This window comes from Neoarius graeffei, chromosome 23 (genome assembly GCF_027579695.1).
Source record: "Neoarius graeffei isolate fNeoGra1 chromosome 23, fNeoGra1.pri, whole genome shotgun sequence".
NCBI classification, from domain to species: domain Eukaryota; kingdom Metazoa; phylum Chordata; class Actinopteri; order Siluriformes; family Ariidae; genus Neoarius; species Neoarius graeffei.
This window is the reverse complement of record NC_083591.1, coordinates 55,668,935-55,685,868: the sequence shown is the minus strand read 5'-3', so window position 1 is coordinate 55,685,868 and position 16,934 is coordinate 55,668,935. Positions and strand designations below refer to the sequence as shown.

The window sequence follows — 16,934 nt, the reverse complement described above, 5'->3', positions numbered from 1 at the left end:
ATATGACAGTGAGTAGTGTTACGGTTATGGTGATCATTTAAATGAACTTATTTGTTTATGACTCTCATAGTGATTATGTATTTAACCTGATCAGTTTTGGTTTCTGTAAGAGCTTTACCCTGTGCTGTATCCCATTAGAGAAAATATAAAGCAAGTTAGAACAAGGTACAAACTTCAGCTTTATTACAAAAACATCCTAAATGTTTATACTAGTTTAGCCATTGCAGTTACAGATACGACTTCATTTCGAACAACAGCTATTACAGAATAACAACTCCTATTTAGGATAATCTGAATGTTGTCTTAATTTCTGCTTTCTTCTAGTTTAATTTCTACCATTAGCTGTTTCTCGGAAAATGTAATATGACAACAGTATTTACAGAATTACACTAAAATGTTTGAAGTACTCAATAAGGACAGGACACTTCCATAAAATATAAGTGAATAGAAAAAGAAAAATGTGTAAATGAATAGATTTATACTGTACTTTGAAAGGAACCTATTTAACCTTCCAGAAAGTTCTTGTCCACATTCTTGACACAATCATGCAGATCACTGCACTTATGACAGTCTTTAAGAAGGAGAATAGAGTCAAAGTGGTAGGCCATCTTTGCTAGTTGGGAGCCATTTCTGAATTAGTGCCCGGTTCCACAACACCGATAACTATAACTATACCTATACCTATAACTCTGACTGTCCCTCTGCCTGGATTTAGTTCCAGTCTGGAGCAGAAACACCACAACTATAATCTCATCTCATTATCTCTAGCCGCTTTATCCTGTTCTACAGGGTCGCAGGCAAGCTGGAGCCTATCCCAGTTGACTACGGGCAAAAGGCGGGGTACACCCTGGACAAGTTGCCAGGTCATCACAGGGCTGACACATAGACACAGACAACCATTCACACTCACATTCACACCTACGGTCAATTTAGAGTCACCAGTTAACCTAACCTGCATGTCTTTGGACTGTGGGGGAAACCGGAGCACCCGGAGGAAACCCACGCGGACACGGGGAGAACATGCAAACTCCGCACAGAAAGGCCCTCGCCGGCCACGGGGCTCGAACCCGGACCTTCTTGCTGTGAGGCGACAGCGCTAACCACTACACCACCGTGCCGCCCCACAACTATAATCCCGGCTATAATATCGCTTGGTCCTGCCACTCAGGGAAATAAATGCTTGCAACTTAGGAAAAGTCATGGAAGTTTTTTCCAAGTAGTAGCACATTATTCTGGGTCATACTGTACAGCTTGGACTTCAAAACAACCCATGCACACACTCCAGTGGTTGATAAAACATGGATAGGTCACGGATTACGGAAACATAATTTAAAAAAAAAGATACAAAATACGAAGTGGTTATGGATTTTAATACGGATGCATCATGGATGCTAATTATTTACGGATTGGTCACGGATGTTTCAGTATATTACAGATTGGTTACAGATTTCGTACAGATGATGCATCGTGGATAAAAAAATTAAGACGTCTAAAACAATTAGTCTGGACTGCCGAAGTTCATAATTAAAATATCTCACCTGCATTTATATGTTTACTTTATTAATTTACTATTGATATTTCATGGAAAATAAATCACATATCCATGAATAATTTATTAAACATATCCATAAAAGATCCATGCTTTGTAATATATATGTTTTTTTTCCGTGAATCCATATTCCGTGACTTCATGATGCAACAAGGATGTACAAAGATGCCCGGGGAAAAATAGCATGTGCTCAGACAACGTCACATGTAAACAATTACCTGTTTTATCGGATCAGGTTCAGGCCTGAAAAAATCGCTCTAGAAGCAATCTCACCAAGACGGATAAACCCAGGCCTGGGCTATAGGTATCACTATCAGTCTGGTGTGACCACCAACCACAGTGGACCGATTTATTTATAGTTATCATTATAGTTATAGTTATCGGTATTGTGGGACCGGGCCTTTAATGCTACAAATGCTAATTATTATTATTATTATTATTATTGTGAAAATATCACAACTGTGAGGCAATTAGAAAATCTCAGACATTTATTGATCGATCTATTCAAGTAATAATAAATCAGGAAAATAACTTACCAGCTGGCAAAGATGGTCTACCAGTTTCACCAGTTCAGACTATGATTTGGCAGCTGTTAGCTGATCAGCCCACACTTTTTCAGCACAAATGGCAGATTACCAAGAAATACAGTTAGGATCGATAAGATTAGGATAAACTTTTGTAAAGTCAAACTGTTGTCACATCCACATACAAAACCAAATTAGCTTCAATTTCCAGTACATACAATCTCTGGTCCATTGTGCAACTGTTCATACTTATGCTGCAGAATTAGTGTGAAATAAAAATGAAAACAGATCCACTGAAAAATCTGTCCCTTATTTGAGCCTTATTATTTTTCGACTACAAAGTAGAACACCTCAATCCTGAAACTGTATCAAAATTGAGTCACAACACTAAATGCTTAAATCCCTTAAATTCAGTCAGTTAGAAGGAAGCCTAAGAAATACGTACAGAGGAGAGATCCAGGCAGGGCTCGAAATTAACTTTTTTTCTTTGTGTCCCCCAGTGGTCCCGAATTCTGTGTTGTATTGTCCCGAATGGAAGCAATAGTGTCCCCATTTTTTTCCTCTCTGAAATAACCAGTGGTTAATATTATCATATGAAGTTACTATTATATTTGTAACTATGCGATTTTGAACCCTTTATATCATTTTTACAATAAGTCACAAGACACAAGCAACACATGTCCTATACATCATCTACTTCAAAATTACAGTTATTGCATTTTCAGTTTATTAAACTTTGGCGATCTCACTGATACTGATAATAGATACCCGTTTATTTAAAGGGGCCAACTAGCTCATTCAGAAAATGTTTCAACTCCCTACATCTGCAGTACACTTTAGTTGAAAATAAGACCCCTTTTATGTTAATTTCATCTACTTATACCTTGAATATCTGTGGGCACTTATAAGGCCAACTTATAATTTTCACCATTACCGTTATCCATAGCCCTGTGATGACCTGGCGACTTGTCCAGGGTGTACCCCGCCTTTCGCCCGTAGTCAGCTGGGATAGGCTCCAGCTTGCCTGCGACCCTGTAGAACAGGATAAAGCGGCTAGAGATAATGAGATGAGATCGTTATCCATTTTTATGAACTTTCCGTTATCCATTTTATGAACTTTCCGTTATCCATTTTTATGAACTTTCCGTTATCCATTTTATGAACTTTCCGTTATCCATTTTTATGAACTTTCCGTTATCCATTTTATGAACTTTCGCTGCCGAAACGTGGGTGCAAATGTTAGCAACATCAGCATAGTGCCAGCAGGTCCGAGCCTAGTTGTGCTGCTGACTGACTAAACTTTCTGAACTAGAAAGACACCAAGAAAACTCACTTATTCTGTTGAACGGTATCTTCCGTTAATATCATCCACATCATTCCTGTTGTATTTTATAACGTGTCTAACAGTGTTCATTCAGTTGCTAGCGTTGCCTGCAGACCAGGCGATGACACTTTGGATCCTGAAGGTCCCGGAGACGTTATGTCTCGGCTTTCAGTTTCTTCCCCGCGGTCGGTCCGCTTCAACCACTTCAGCATTTTTGTTCTGGCAAGAGTCGGCGCAGCGTGTGCGGTAGCAATTCCATTCCAAGTCCATATAATGCGGCCGAAGATTCTAGAACAGAATGCGCTGCTCTGTAGCCTACTGATGCAGGTGCATCGGAAGTGTAGCTACTAATGTATTTTTCGCTGTTAACGTTTTAAAATTAACAAATTAGGTGAATGTCTACGTATGTGTTACGGCTTTGTAAATAATATTAATGTCGAACTTTTTTTCTAGATCTATTTTTTTCCATTGTCCCGGGATTGTCCCAGATATGATAATTTTGTGTCCCGATGGCATTTTTTATGGTCCCCGGGACATCGGGACACCGTTAGTTTCGAGCGCTGGATCCAGGGGATATTGGATTGGGAAAAGAATGCTGGAGATGGAGTTGGCAGGTAGAAGGAAAAGAGGAGGACCAAAGATGAGATTTATGGATGTGGTGAAGGAGGACATGAGGATGTCTGGTGTGACAGAAGAAGATACGGAGGACAGGAGGAGATGGAGGGACAGTATCCACTGTGGTGAGACCTAACAGGAACAGCTGGAAGAAGAAGAAGAAGAAAGCCAAAGAAATATCTTCACAATGGACCTAATGACAAGATATGATTTTGTTTGTGTCAGTCAAGTTTTATTTTCATAGTTCATATTTCATTTAGTTACCATTCTTTCAGAAGTTGATGAGACCCAGATATCTCTGGCTACAAAGTTGACCATGGTGTCAAATCTCAAAATCCAAACAGTGTCAAAACCTCTGATAGACGATCTTTCAAAATCAGCTCATATACCTGAAGTTTTGACCTTGTGTAGGTAAAATAGTCAAAGCAGATGAGAAGTATCAATATAGATATTAAAGAGCTTTGTTGTCTTGTGTGAAATTTGGCATTTGAACAACAATTACTGTATATTTATGGATTGTCTGGTTCTTCCACTGTACCCCAGCTGTACGTGCCAATGATAGGGTCAGGTATTTCTCGGGAAAAGGGTGCCTCACAGCTGTCTGGGTAAAGCAGGAAGCCAGAGAAGGTGCTACTGGTCTCGCTTTTGACACCCATACCATTACTGTTTGTGTCCTTTACCTGGATCCATACTTCGTCACCCTGTTTCAGGTGTAGAATCACCTCCTGAGAGACCATACCAAGGTTTATTGGCCCGGTGCTTTTCACAATTGGGATAAAGTTGTGGAAGAGCCCCACTTTGAGGACTTTGTTGAAAACATGCAAATTATAGCTAAAGCTGTATGTACCATTGACAGGAGCCTTGTAGACACCGGTAATGGAGTTGTAGTGAAACTGTACATTGTAAATGATTAAGCTGAAGGGGACAGGTTTATCTGGATTTGGGTTACTGATAGCCAGTCTTGCTGAAAACCCTGATTGGATGGCAGGAGAGCAGGGGCCAGGAAAACCTGTCACTCCTAGTTCTCCTTTTTCGCCTTTAGGACCACTTACCCCTTCAACCCCCTGAGAGCCAAAATTCCCTTTTTCACCCTTTGGACCAGGAGGTCCAGTAATTCCATCTGCACCTTTGGCCCCATCCTTGCAATTGCACACACCTTGTTCACCTTGATCTCCTTTCAGTCCATCAAGGCCTGGAACTCCAGGCTTACCCATTTCACCCTGATCTCCCTTCTTGCCTTTCACTCCAGGTTCTCCTGAGCCTCCTGGAAGGCCTCTAGGCCCAACTACTCCTGGTAGTCCAACTTCTCCTGGAGGTCCATTTACAGAAGTACACCTTGAAGAGCAATCCCCAGGGGGTCCAGGAGGTCCTTGGTCCCCTGCCCTCCCTTCTGTACCCATGTCTCCTTTATCACCTAAAGAACATGGAACTATGAAAATGTCTGGAGGTGTTAAGATAGTAGAAGATGTGTCTGTTAATGGAGGCATACTAACCCTTGAATCCACGGTCTCCCTTTATTCCCATTGGGCCCGATAGACCATCACTCCCTTTAATACCTTGATCACCTTTCTGGCCTTTAAACATTGAAAGTAGATAAGTGATTCAAAGTTGAACCTTAACAATTATTGAGTTTGTAAAAAAAAATCCCATACAGCAAAATCCCCAGTGTTGAATTAACACCCAGAGTGTTTATTTAACACCCTACCGTGTTTATATAGGTCCAATTGGACACAAATGAACTCTGAAAGTGTTAATTCAACACTGGGGAATTTGCTGTGCAGCTTGTCAAATCAACCCATGACCAGCTTAATGGGAGGGAACAGATCTACAAACTTCCAAAAGAGCTGTCAGATTACTCTATTTACCCTTAAGTCCTTGTAGACCTGTAAAACCTGGCTGACCTCGGGGACCACTTAGACCTCTACTTCCAGGACTCCCAGGTGGACCTGGTGAAAGACATTAAAAGCATGGGGCACCAGAGAATCAGAGCTATAAGCAGTACAAAAGGACATATAAATCTATAGACTCGTGGAGAATCATAGCAAAGAGCTTCTCAACTTCAGTCCTCATAACCTATCATTCTGGAAATCCCTTAATCCCAACACACCTGATCAAACACATCTAAGTGTTGTGTTGGGAGCAAGGAAACCTCAAAAACTGTTGGATTCCAAGGATTGAAACTGAACAAACCCTGCCACAGGAAGATGTAAACTGCATGATTACCTTGTAGGCCTCTGTCTCCTTTCTCACCCTTTGGGCCACTGCTTGCTCCTTTGCACAAAGAGCAGGTGCAGAACCAAGGTACTTGATCTGCGGTTGGGAGCACAGGTGCTTCCATGATCAGACTGCAATATGTCAAATCTGGTATGTTGAACATGCTGGACCCTTTGGAAAGATCCCTACTATTTGGTGGCAAAGGATAACCCTGTGGTAGCTTTGGGTATTCCTCTGTTGGAACAGGCATCCCAGTGGGCATCTCATATGGCATTAGGATGCCAGAGCGTATCTGTGGAGGGCCATCATCTGTCATGTCATAGTCATGTTGTGGCATGTGGTTGTCAGGCAGTGGAGGATAACCACTAGTATCCCAGTATTCAGGGGGAATGGGTCTGTCATGTGAGCCAGGTGGAGGAGGTGTAAAATTCCCAATATCCGTTTTGTTGTTTATGAACATTCCTTTTGACATGGCTGAGGATGCCAGCAAGCCGAGAAATACCTTTATCATCTAGAAGAAAAGAGAGATGAGTAAACACTGTGGTAAAGGGCTGAGTAAAAAGATACACAAGAAAGACAACGTTGTCATGGTGTTACAAAAAGAAATAATAATTGTTTAGAATGTACAGAGTTAACTGACTTAAACCCAGTGTTGTAGTCAAGTCACTAAACCTGGAGTCCGAGTCCAGTCTCGAGTCCCCAGTGTTCAAGTCTGAATCAAGTTCAAGTCATTAAAGAAAAATTCGAATTGAGTCCGAGTCGAGTTCACTATTGATCTGAGCTGAGTCCGAGAACAAGACTCCAGTTGTACCATGCGATGGTGGCTGTTGCTGCCTTTATGTGAAACTGTCTCTGCTACTGTGTTGGACTAATGTTCCTGCTTGATTGCCCTGTTTTAGTTAATAGGCTACAGATAAAAAGCTTGTTCATCGCTCAGCAAGCCCCGCCCACTATCAACAGGGCAAATAATATGAGAGAGGGTTAACACTAGCTAGTTCATCGCTCAGCCAAGCAAGCCCCACCCACTATCAACAGAGCAACGAACATAGCGTGTCACTTCCTTCTCTGGGTGGAGTCTTACCAAATGACGATTGAAGTTCGAGGTTGTCCCCGTCGTCTCCTCGATAGTTCTTCTACATATGGAACACATAGCAGTGCATTTTTTCCCACTGCATGAGAAGTCTGTATAAGCAAAGCAGACAATCCTAGCGGCGTCTCTCCAGGCATTTTAGCGCCATTAACGTTAGTTTGTTCCTGAACATGATGTATGAACAGGTGAATGTGCATTCTCTTGCACAAAATGAGTATAAAAATTAATGTAGATATAAATATAAATATTTTATGCCAAATTATTATGGCATGTTACAAAAAATAAAGAAAAAATCCAAGTCCTTGTCTCCAATTTACAAGTCCAAATGCAGTTAATGTACGAGTCTGAGTCCGAGTCATCAGTGCTCAAGTTCAAGTCTAGTCACAAGTCCTTAAAATTAGGACACATGTTGGACTCAAGTCCGAGTCCTGGACTCGAGTACTACAAGCCTGCTTAAACCACATCATAAGTGGAGTGAGTATTTTAACCCCCACTTTACAGTACATTTCCAAACTATCAAGCAGCAGTCAGCTTGGATTTCCACCTCATTATTTTGATTTCTCAGGGTTTATTCTCAAATATACCCCAGCACTGTTGAATTCTTGATTCTGACTGATCAGAATATGTTGATTAATTTTCAAAAACAGCATCTTTGGCAGTCATGTAAGCTGTAAGGCAAATCACAGGTTTATATTAATGTACTCATTCTAAAATATTAGCATTTCTATAAGAACTAAAAACTTGTATGGTCAATGTCACACATCATCTAAGCCAAATAATAAATAGATTTTTCTTTAAATGTACATTGTGTAATGTTTGATATTTTGGTGTTTTCTGCAAGGAGACATTTATTTAAAGTTTATCGAAGGCATCTCTAGTGCCCAAGCTTTGTAACACTCAGAACCTAAGCTGTAACTTTAGGTTATAGACTTAACAGGAAAGTCTAAAGGACAGATCTAGTTTGTTTTGTGGTATCAAGCTAAGCTTTTGTGTCTTCAAGAGAACCATCACTGAAAAACTCATTTTCTAAAAAGAAAACTGTCATCAATGGTTGACATCAATGGATAAAAAGTATGACATGTCGAGCTTGAATAAACAAAACATTGGAATCAGTGTCACATTGCTTTTGTATAAATCAATTCAGACTTCGCATCAAGGTGAATCCTACCTCGTTGTTGATTATTTTCCCATAACTGCATTCCGGTTGTGTTTTGTTCCTTGGAGATTTTGGAGATAACATAGTGATAACATTAGATAGCTAGCTTGTTGTTGTGGTGGTGTTTTCCAACAGTTCGTGATAAGCTAGATGCATATACGCTATGATTTCAATAAAGAAAACTGTCAACGTCAGTGATGTTTAGTGAGAAGTTAACAGATATACTTACGATTGGTGAGAAGTCTCGAGCCGTCTTCTGGATGAATTGCTCACAAAGTAAACCATGTAACCAGCACTCGATTGAATTTATAGCCCTTGCCTAAAACCACTTTTTCGCAATATGACTTTTCCCCTGTGGGCCTGAAAACAGAAGAGGTGCAGGCCTTGATGAAACATGATGTTGTGCCAGATATGGAATAAAATAGGGCTTTTTTCTCTTAAAACCTTGCTGGCACTCATCAATGTTCCACACAATGATAAGTAAGATAAGGGTTGGTTGTTCTCGGCCCTTCCCTTCTCCATCATCCGGTTTCAAAAACCGGGCTGATGTAATGATAAGACACCATTAACCATAAAGTGATTCATTTGGGACAACTGCTGATGTAGACTCAATTGTTGATGACCTAATTTATATTCACAGCCGCTTATTCATGACAACTTGTATAACAAAGTGTCTTTATTTCAGTCGTTTAGTTATGGGTTGTGTGCCATTGCAGCTATCAAGGACCAATCTCAAGTGTCCTAGAAACACAAATGTAGAGGAATCATTTGGGAAGAGCTTTAGCCTCTCAGCAAGGCCTTGAAAGGTTGCTCTCCATGCCAGCACAGCCTCCGGGGGATGACCACACCTCACCCTCCCTCCACTCAGCTGTGGAACCCGAGATCTCTCTATTCTTGCTGAGTCATAATGAATTTGAAACATACTGGACACATTAATCTGTGAAATAAAGCATGGTGATAAAGAGTATAATAAAAGATTAATGTCTAGCGTTGATATTTGTCCCCATTTCCACACCTCTAGGCCTAAACATGTCCTTGGATGGTATTTTTCCGCACACGACTATGAAAAGCCTTTGTTGAGGTACCTAATGGAAGAAAAGCACTACATGCGCATATGTTCAATACAAATTGTGACCTTAGGCAAGGTTCTGTCTGGCTGAAGAAGTTTTGACATTCCAGCTCACAAAACTCTAAAGTAATGACATTTTCTTTTTCAACAAGGGAAAAAAACACAGATAGAACCTTACAGGAGTTATATTTTTATTTATTAAACAATGACAGACGATAGTTTTGGGCAGCACGGTGGTGGAATGGTTAGCACTGTTACTTCACTGCCAGAAGGTTCTGGGTTCGAACCTGCTGGTCAACTGTGGACTTTCTGTCTGGCGTTTTGCATGTTCTCCTCATGCCTGCTCTGGTTTCCTCCTACAGTCCAAAGACATGTGGATTAAGTCAACTGGTGACTCTAAATTATCCATAATTGTGAATGTGAGTGTACCTGTCCAGGCTGAACCCCACCTCTCACCCAACATCAGCTGGGATTGGCTCCAGCTCACCCACAACCAGCAATGGATAAGGAGTATAGAAAATGGATGGATGGATGGGTGGATGGATAGATGGGAATCATATTTTTAATCCATTTATAGTTACATTTAATGTGATGGAAAGACCCCAAAACAAGTTAGTTCCAATTATCACCTATGCGATACGGATAGGTGATAATATAGATAGTATAGACCACATTCTGTTTTTTCTTTCTCTCTTGATTTTAGCAACGACTACCAATTCTTTCATCTCCTGAATGGCTCATTATCATTTTCCCTCCAAAACTAGCCAAACTTTTTGGTCTTTGCAAATCAATTATAAATCTACTTGTGATTATCAAAATACCACGTTGTGATGTTTGTTATAAAATCTATTTAAATAAATATTAAAATACGTTAGCTATATGTATGCTGATGACACTCAGCTATATGTCACCGTTAGAACGTCATCTGTTCATGACATGGAATCTTCTAAACAACGAATTGACGGCATGATATTGATCGCTGGATGTCCAATAACAAGCTGAAGTTGAACAGAGACAAGATGGAGGTACTTGTAATATCTTCTTCACACCGTGCAAGGCTACCTCTGCAATCTATATCTGTTTGCGATGAAACAGTATTCTGTTCTGAGCAGGGATGTAACATTGGTGTTACATTTGATGACTGTCTTTCCATTAAGTTCCACATCACAGTTACTTGTAAAGTTGCATTTTATCATCTTCGAAATATTGCAAAGATCAGAAGTTATCTTACACTTGATGCTACTAAGATTTTCATCCATGTGCTAGTAACCTCAAAGCTTGATTACTGTTGTATGGCCTTCTTTCATGTATAATTAAGAAGCTGCTGCGCGTCTTCCAAGTTTATCTTCCAAACTTGTCTTCCAAATTTTTATCATGTAACGCCAATCTTTAAGGAGCTTCACTGGCTCCCTGTGGACTATCGTGTAAAGTTTAAAATTCTGATCCTGACCTACAAGACACTTCATGACATGGCTCCTGACTACCTCAAGAATCGAATTACTCCTTACAAGCCATCACGTCCCCTCCGTTCTGTAGGAATCTCGTAACAAAACCTTCCTTCAGTCTCAAGACCTGGAAGTTGTACTTTTTGCTGTATTGCTGCTCCTGAACTGTGGAACAACTTCCCAGAGGACATCAAGGACTGTACTCACATCGACTGCTTTAAACTAAAACTCACGCATTTGTTTAATCAGGCCTTTGGATTGTAACTTGTCTCCAGTGCTATTGAACTCACAGAAATGGTGCTTTATAAGTTCAACATCATCATCATCATGCCTACATGTTGATATGGACAAACCAAATAGGCTGATCATCTCATCTCATCTCATTATCTCTAGCCGCCTCATCCTTCTACAGGGTCGCAGGCAAGCCGGAGCCTATCCCAGCTGACTACGGGCGAAAGGCGGGGTACACCCTGGACAAGTCGCCAGGTCATCACAGGGCCGACACATAGACACAGACAACCATTCACACTCACATTCACACCTACGGTCAATTTAGAGTCACCAGTTAACCTAACCTGCATGTCTTTGGACTGTGGGGGAAACCGGAGCACCCGAAGGAAACCCACGCGGACACGGGGAGAACATGCAAACTCCGCACAGAAAGGCCCTCACCGGCCACGGGCCTCGAACCCGGACCTTCTTGCTGTGAGGCGACAGCGCTAACCACTACACCACCGTGCCGCCCCTAGGCTGATCATTCCAACTTTAAAATGTAATTTTATCTTTCAGGTCCTCATGAAGTTTGCTAACTTTCCTAGTTGTGTAGAATGGTTCATTATACGAAACATGTTGCATGTAGATAGCTCATATTGGTGAGATTTAATTTGAATGTTATTTGATTGACATTTACAGAAGGTGAATCATGTTTTGTACACATACTTCTCTTAATCTAATTGAATTAACGTACATCTAGAACGTCCTCCATCCTGAAGGTTATTACCAGGCAGAAACTTGAGATTCTTATAATGTTAAATCAACATCTCCATCCATCCATCCATCCATCCATCCATCCATCTATCCATCCATTATCTGTACCACTTATCTGTCAGGGTTATGGTGGAACCTGAAGCCAATCCCAGCTAACTTCAGCGAGAAGCATTGGTTCACTTGGAGCAGGTCGCCAATCTATCGCAGGGCTAACACGGATACATCAACATCTCCTTACAGAAAACTTCAACATATCAATTATCATATATAATTTTATTTGTTAAGAATCTACCTGTTGCCTGTTACTATAGAAAATGTAACCTTTTAGAATAAGTGGATTAATATAAAGTCTGAACTACTGTTGCTGTTATTAAAAAATGTGTATATACAGTAGTGTACAAAATGTAAAGAAATGCTGTCGACCAAAAATGGCTGAAAAATAATGAAATGAAATGTTTCAACATTAAAAAAAAAATGCTATAAACAGTAATCAGTAAGCCATGATAAATGAAACAAAGTCAATATTTGGTGTGAGACGACCCTTTGCTTTAAAAAAAAAAAAATCATAGTCTCAGGTCCAGTGAGTGCAGTTTTATGCGGAAATGAGCTGTAGGTTTTATTGAGCATCTTACAGAGCCAGCCACAGTTCTTCTGGACTGCACCCTGAAACGACCCATATCCGATTTTTTTGCCCATATGCGACCTGTATCCGATTTGTTATTGACAATCTGAACGACACAGATCCGATTTTTTCACATGCGACCCAGGCCGCTTGGATATGCGGTCCTAAATCCGATGCATATCCGATATTTTCACATGCGACTGCAGTCTGACCGGACAGGTCGCATTCATGCGACCTACACGTCATCAACAAGAGACAAACGTCACTATTCTGCGTTGGCTAATCCCGCCTCTTTGGTGGAAAACAACAACATTTGTACAGTTTTCAGAATTTAAATAGACTTTTATAGAATTGATCAAGCTAATGGTGGATTTGGTAGGGACCTGGATGTTGATCTGTTAGCCTGATTAAATAAAACAGTTTCTATAACTGATTTATAACTTAAACCATCCTGTATTACAAGATTATAAGATTGTTCTGGAAATTTCCAGTAATTTGACACCTTCGGTCTCATTAGTCTGCTGCCCACATTAATCAGATTATTGTGTGAGTTCCGCCGCCGCCACAAAAACCACATCGCCAGGTCTCGCCTCATCTCCATCGCAAACTGCACTGGTGTTTCTGTACCTTGAGCCAGCGCTGAGAGAAGTTGCAGAATTTAGCTGGCTATAAACAATCTAAATAAATATTTATAAAAATGTAGAAAAAGTTTATTAATATAACGAAATATGTGCAAATTATTAAGCCTGAATTAAGAGTTTGGTAATACAGCGGCCGTATCCCAAATGACTGCCTACTGAAGCTCGAGTGCACTATATAGAGTTTAAAAATCCATTACTTCCTAGTAACATGTAGTGCACTTATATAGAAATTAGAGAGACATTTAGGAGTCAACCCTCGTTACCAGGCTACACGTTTTCATTTCAGTTCAGAAACAAAAACACACACGAGACCTCACACTTTAACACTAACCAGATAATTAAACAAACAAACAAAAGAAATCATTAAACTTGAAGAGTGCGCTTTTTTTTTTTGTTTAAGTATTTTACGTAGATGCAGGGGTTAAATTGGGCCGGGGCTGTCCGGGGCTGAGCCCCGGCACATAAGCTCGGAGCGGATGGCATATGATCACGCACACATCAAAAGCAACAAACCCTTTTCACGATTTTCAGTTCTGAATAATTAAATATCGTTTTATTAATCAATAAACCCATGACTTTTATGAGATAGATCATAGTTTTCCTGATAACAAGACGACCTGTCAAAGCTATTTAGAACAGAACTTGCGATCAGAGATTCTGGTTTCTGGAACACTGCGTGGGTTGCCAATTCCGCTTTTTATAAGCGACTTTGGGGTTTCTTTTTTTGTGAGCTCGCTTTAAAAAAAAATCAGAAGTCGTGGTTTGCGGGTTTTGGGGCTTGTGTTTCAGCGTTGTGACTTGTTTATAATTTTCTCCGTACACCGTCTCCCCTTTTACCTGCATACGATCCTAATCCATCAGAGGTGCTTGAACGAACTGTCTGTGCATTTGGCGAGTTCAATTTCCATAGTCCTATGTATTCAATTATTTATTTGGCATGTGGTGCTTTTTGTATTGTCTAGAACATACAGTACATAAGATGAGCATATTATAGCAGCAAAATAGAAGCACAATCATTTGAATGCAGCAAAACTTTTGCTGCATTCAAATGATTGTGCTTCTATTTTGCTGCTATAATATGCTCATCTTATGTATGTTCTAGACAATACAAAAAGCACCACATGCCAAATAAATAATTGAATACATAATAATAACAATAATAATAAATGCTTCCAATGTTATAGTGTTGTTTGTATTTGGTTGCATTCACTGCATGAATATATTTGATTGACAATTTGACTGACAGTGTTTTGGCATATTTAACATTTATCCTCCAAAATAAATCAACTGTTTTGGTTTAAGATTGTGCAAGCCTTCAAATTTTCTCACTGAACATTTCTCCTTCACATTTTTCACCTGTAGGCATGTGACAAGATTTAACATGATATTGCTCAACCTACCTCTGTAAAGTCAGCTAACAACTTATTAAAATGCACCAGAATTCAGCAAATAACATGTATGATAATAAAAAACTTCTGGGGGAGGACCCCCAGACCCCCCACTAATCATTTCCTTCAAACCAATGTACAACAACCTGTACAATCTGTTACATTGGCCAACCAATCTACATTCAAACTGCCATAATGTGTAGGGGGGCACTACAAGACACACATAGGCCTACAACACACAGATAAGGTGTATATCTCTGTGCAATATGATATGGTTATCAAATTAGAGGGTTATTTTCCAAAAAGTATATTGGGGCAGGGCGGCAGGGGCAGGGGCGGGTACGAGGCAGAGCCCCCCCACATAACCAATCCCAATTTAACCCCTGCGTAGATGTGCTTATTACGTGTCAATTTGCGCATGCGGGACACTTTTGGGTCGTTTTCCGTTCATATTGGAGATCGCATACAAGTCTCATATAATTGGTAATGTGAACAGCCTAACAAAAAAATCGGATTTCACAACAAATCGGATATGGGTCGTTTCAGGTTGCAGTCTGAACGTAGTGTTTGACTGCCTCACTCGCTTCTTCATTTTACACCAAAATCCAGCAGCCTTCATTATGTTTTCTTTTTTAAAGCTAGATGTCCTTTCGATTTCATAAAATTTGTGAAATTTAGTTCCGTCTGAAATTTGGTCACTTTGATAAATGTTTATTTCTGTAATGTCTCACAAAATATCAGGCCATTCTGTGGCTGGGAAGTTATTTAATTTGAGGTGATTAAAGCAAATAATGTGCATGAAATCGCTCGCTTCGCGCAATCAAGCAGACAGAGGAAGTCCCTGTGTGTGCATCACGGGCGATTGCTCTAAGACAACGAGGGAGGCTCAGCCTCCTCTAAAAATGACGAACATCGTGTAGGATGAATTGCGCTAGGCTTATGTTATAGCCGACCTTATAACATTGCTATTTCAGATCCAGAATCATAGAAATATATGTGCTCAACCCAACTACAGTGCGAAATCATTCCGTTATAACTTTCCCCAGTTTGCCTAATGTGTGTGTGAGTTTTTCCCCCTCGTGACAGCGCGATGCAGCCCAGCCTCAGTGGACTTCAATGGCATTTGGGAGCTCTGCGCTTTTCAATCTCAAAATGCAAGACGATTATTGGACAAATACTGTGAAAATGCCCGCCCACGGACTCCGAGCCTCACAGTGGGAGGGACATGGCAGTTTCCGCGAGGAGACTGGTGATTGGTGAAAGCGGCTGGATATTTTCTTTGATTGACAGCTCGGTTCAAATATAGACACGCAGCGGTGAATCTCAGTTCAGTCCCATGCGGATTCGCAAGTGCTGTGGTGTATTGTAAGAGATCAGCTTACATTTCGATTTCATTCATTACATACAGTTTCTACCAGCTTTTTTAGTTTGTATATATTTTCATTGTAAATAAAGTGTAAATATAGTGTTGTCAAGTTTGCTATCTTAGTTCCAGAAATTTTGTTTATTTGAGTGACTGAACTTGAACTTGAGGGGGCTAGTCAGCTAGCAAGAAAGTTGCGCACGGATGCCAAGCATTGCTGATTTAATTTTGGTGAAGCCATTTGCCAGTCTTCCTTTCGAGGAAAAAATTAAAATTAAAGAGCAGGGTAGACCAATGCCTCAAACTGACTTGGTGAAAAAGGTAGGGAATAATACTCGTTCCTTTCAGCTCTCCTGGTACGAGAAAGTGAATTGGCTAACAGCAAGTGACCCACATCAACAACAGTAAATAGGCTACTTTAGTAATATGTCATGGATGGACCAAAAATATAGAATCTATTTAAAATGTTTATGCTGAGTATATTATATTGGAATATATATTTTTCTGGATATGAATTAAACACAGCTACAATTTGGAAAACATTTTTAAACAAAAACACAGCCGAGAACATTTCACACTACAGACCTGGATTAAAAGTGAAGGGTTATCAAAATTGTCAATAAAACATTTCTCAGTCAAAATAAATAAAATATAGGGAAAGTGTCATTTAATGAAATGTGTGGCACCCAGCTCTATGTTTGGCTCCCCAAGGTCAGTGCTTGTGCCTATTCCAGAACACTCTGCTGTTACTGCTGAGGTTCCTGACAAAGAGCTGCTTTCAATAATGATCAATTTTTAAACAACATGCCACAATTTTAAAATATAAAATGTTAAAATATACCCCCCCCCCCACACCACCATCATGTATATTGGACAGTAGGCTAATGGGCCAAAAGAACCTGTTATTTCACAGTTTGTGACCCTGCCAACAATCAGCCAGATCAGAG

At 40.2% G+C, this 16,934-nt stretch overlaps 1 protein-coding gene across 1 annotated transcript; it reads right to left on the bottom strand.

Moving 5' to 3' along the window:
- Positions 1 to 4,442: 4,442 nt before the first annotated feature.
- Positions 4,443 to 11,971, bottom strand: LOC132871326 (inner ear-specific collagen-like). The gene is made up of 6 exons (XM_060905438.1): positions 11,954 to 11,971; positions 8,702 to 8,791; positions 6,236 to 6,737; positions 5,878 to 5,958; positions 5,506 to 5,586; positions 4,443 to 5,426 (listed from the first exon to the last, which is right to left on the bottom strand). The coding sequence occupies exons 1-6, from the start codon at positions 11,969 to 11,971 to the stop codon at positions 4,522 to 4,524; spliced, it is 1,677 nt and encodes a 558-aa protein (XP_060761421.1). The 3' UTR covers positions 4,443 to 4,521.
- Between the last annotated feature and the right edge of the window lie 4,963 nt (positions 11,972 to 16,934).

Coding starts and splice junctions, on each gene's coding strand:
- LOC132871326 (XM_060905438.1), bottom strand. Junction 5,587..5,877: donor AGGTCTACAAGGACTTAAGG/GTAAATAGAGTA, acceptor CAATGTTTAAAG/GCCAGAAAGGTGATCAAGGT. Junction 5,427..5,505: donor GGGAGACCGTGGATTCAAGG/GTTAGTATGCCT, acceptor CATGTTCTTTAG/GTGATAAAGGAGACATGGGT.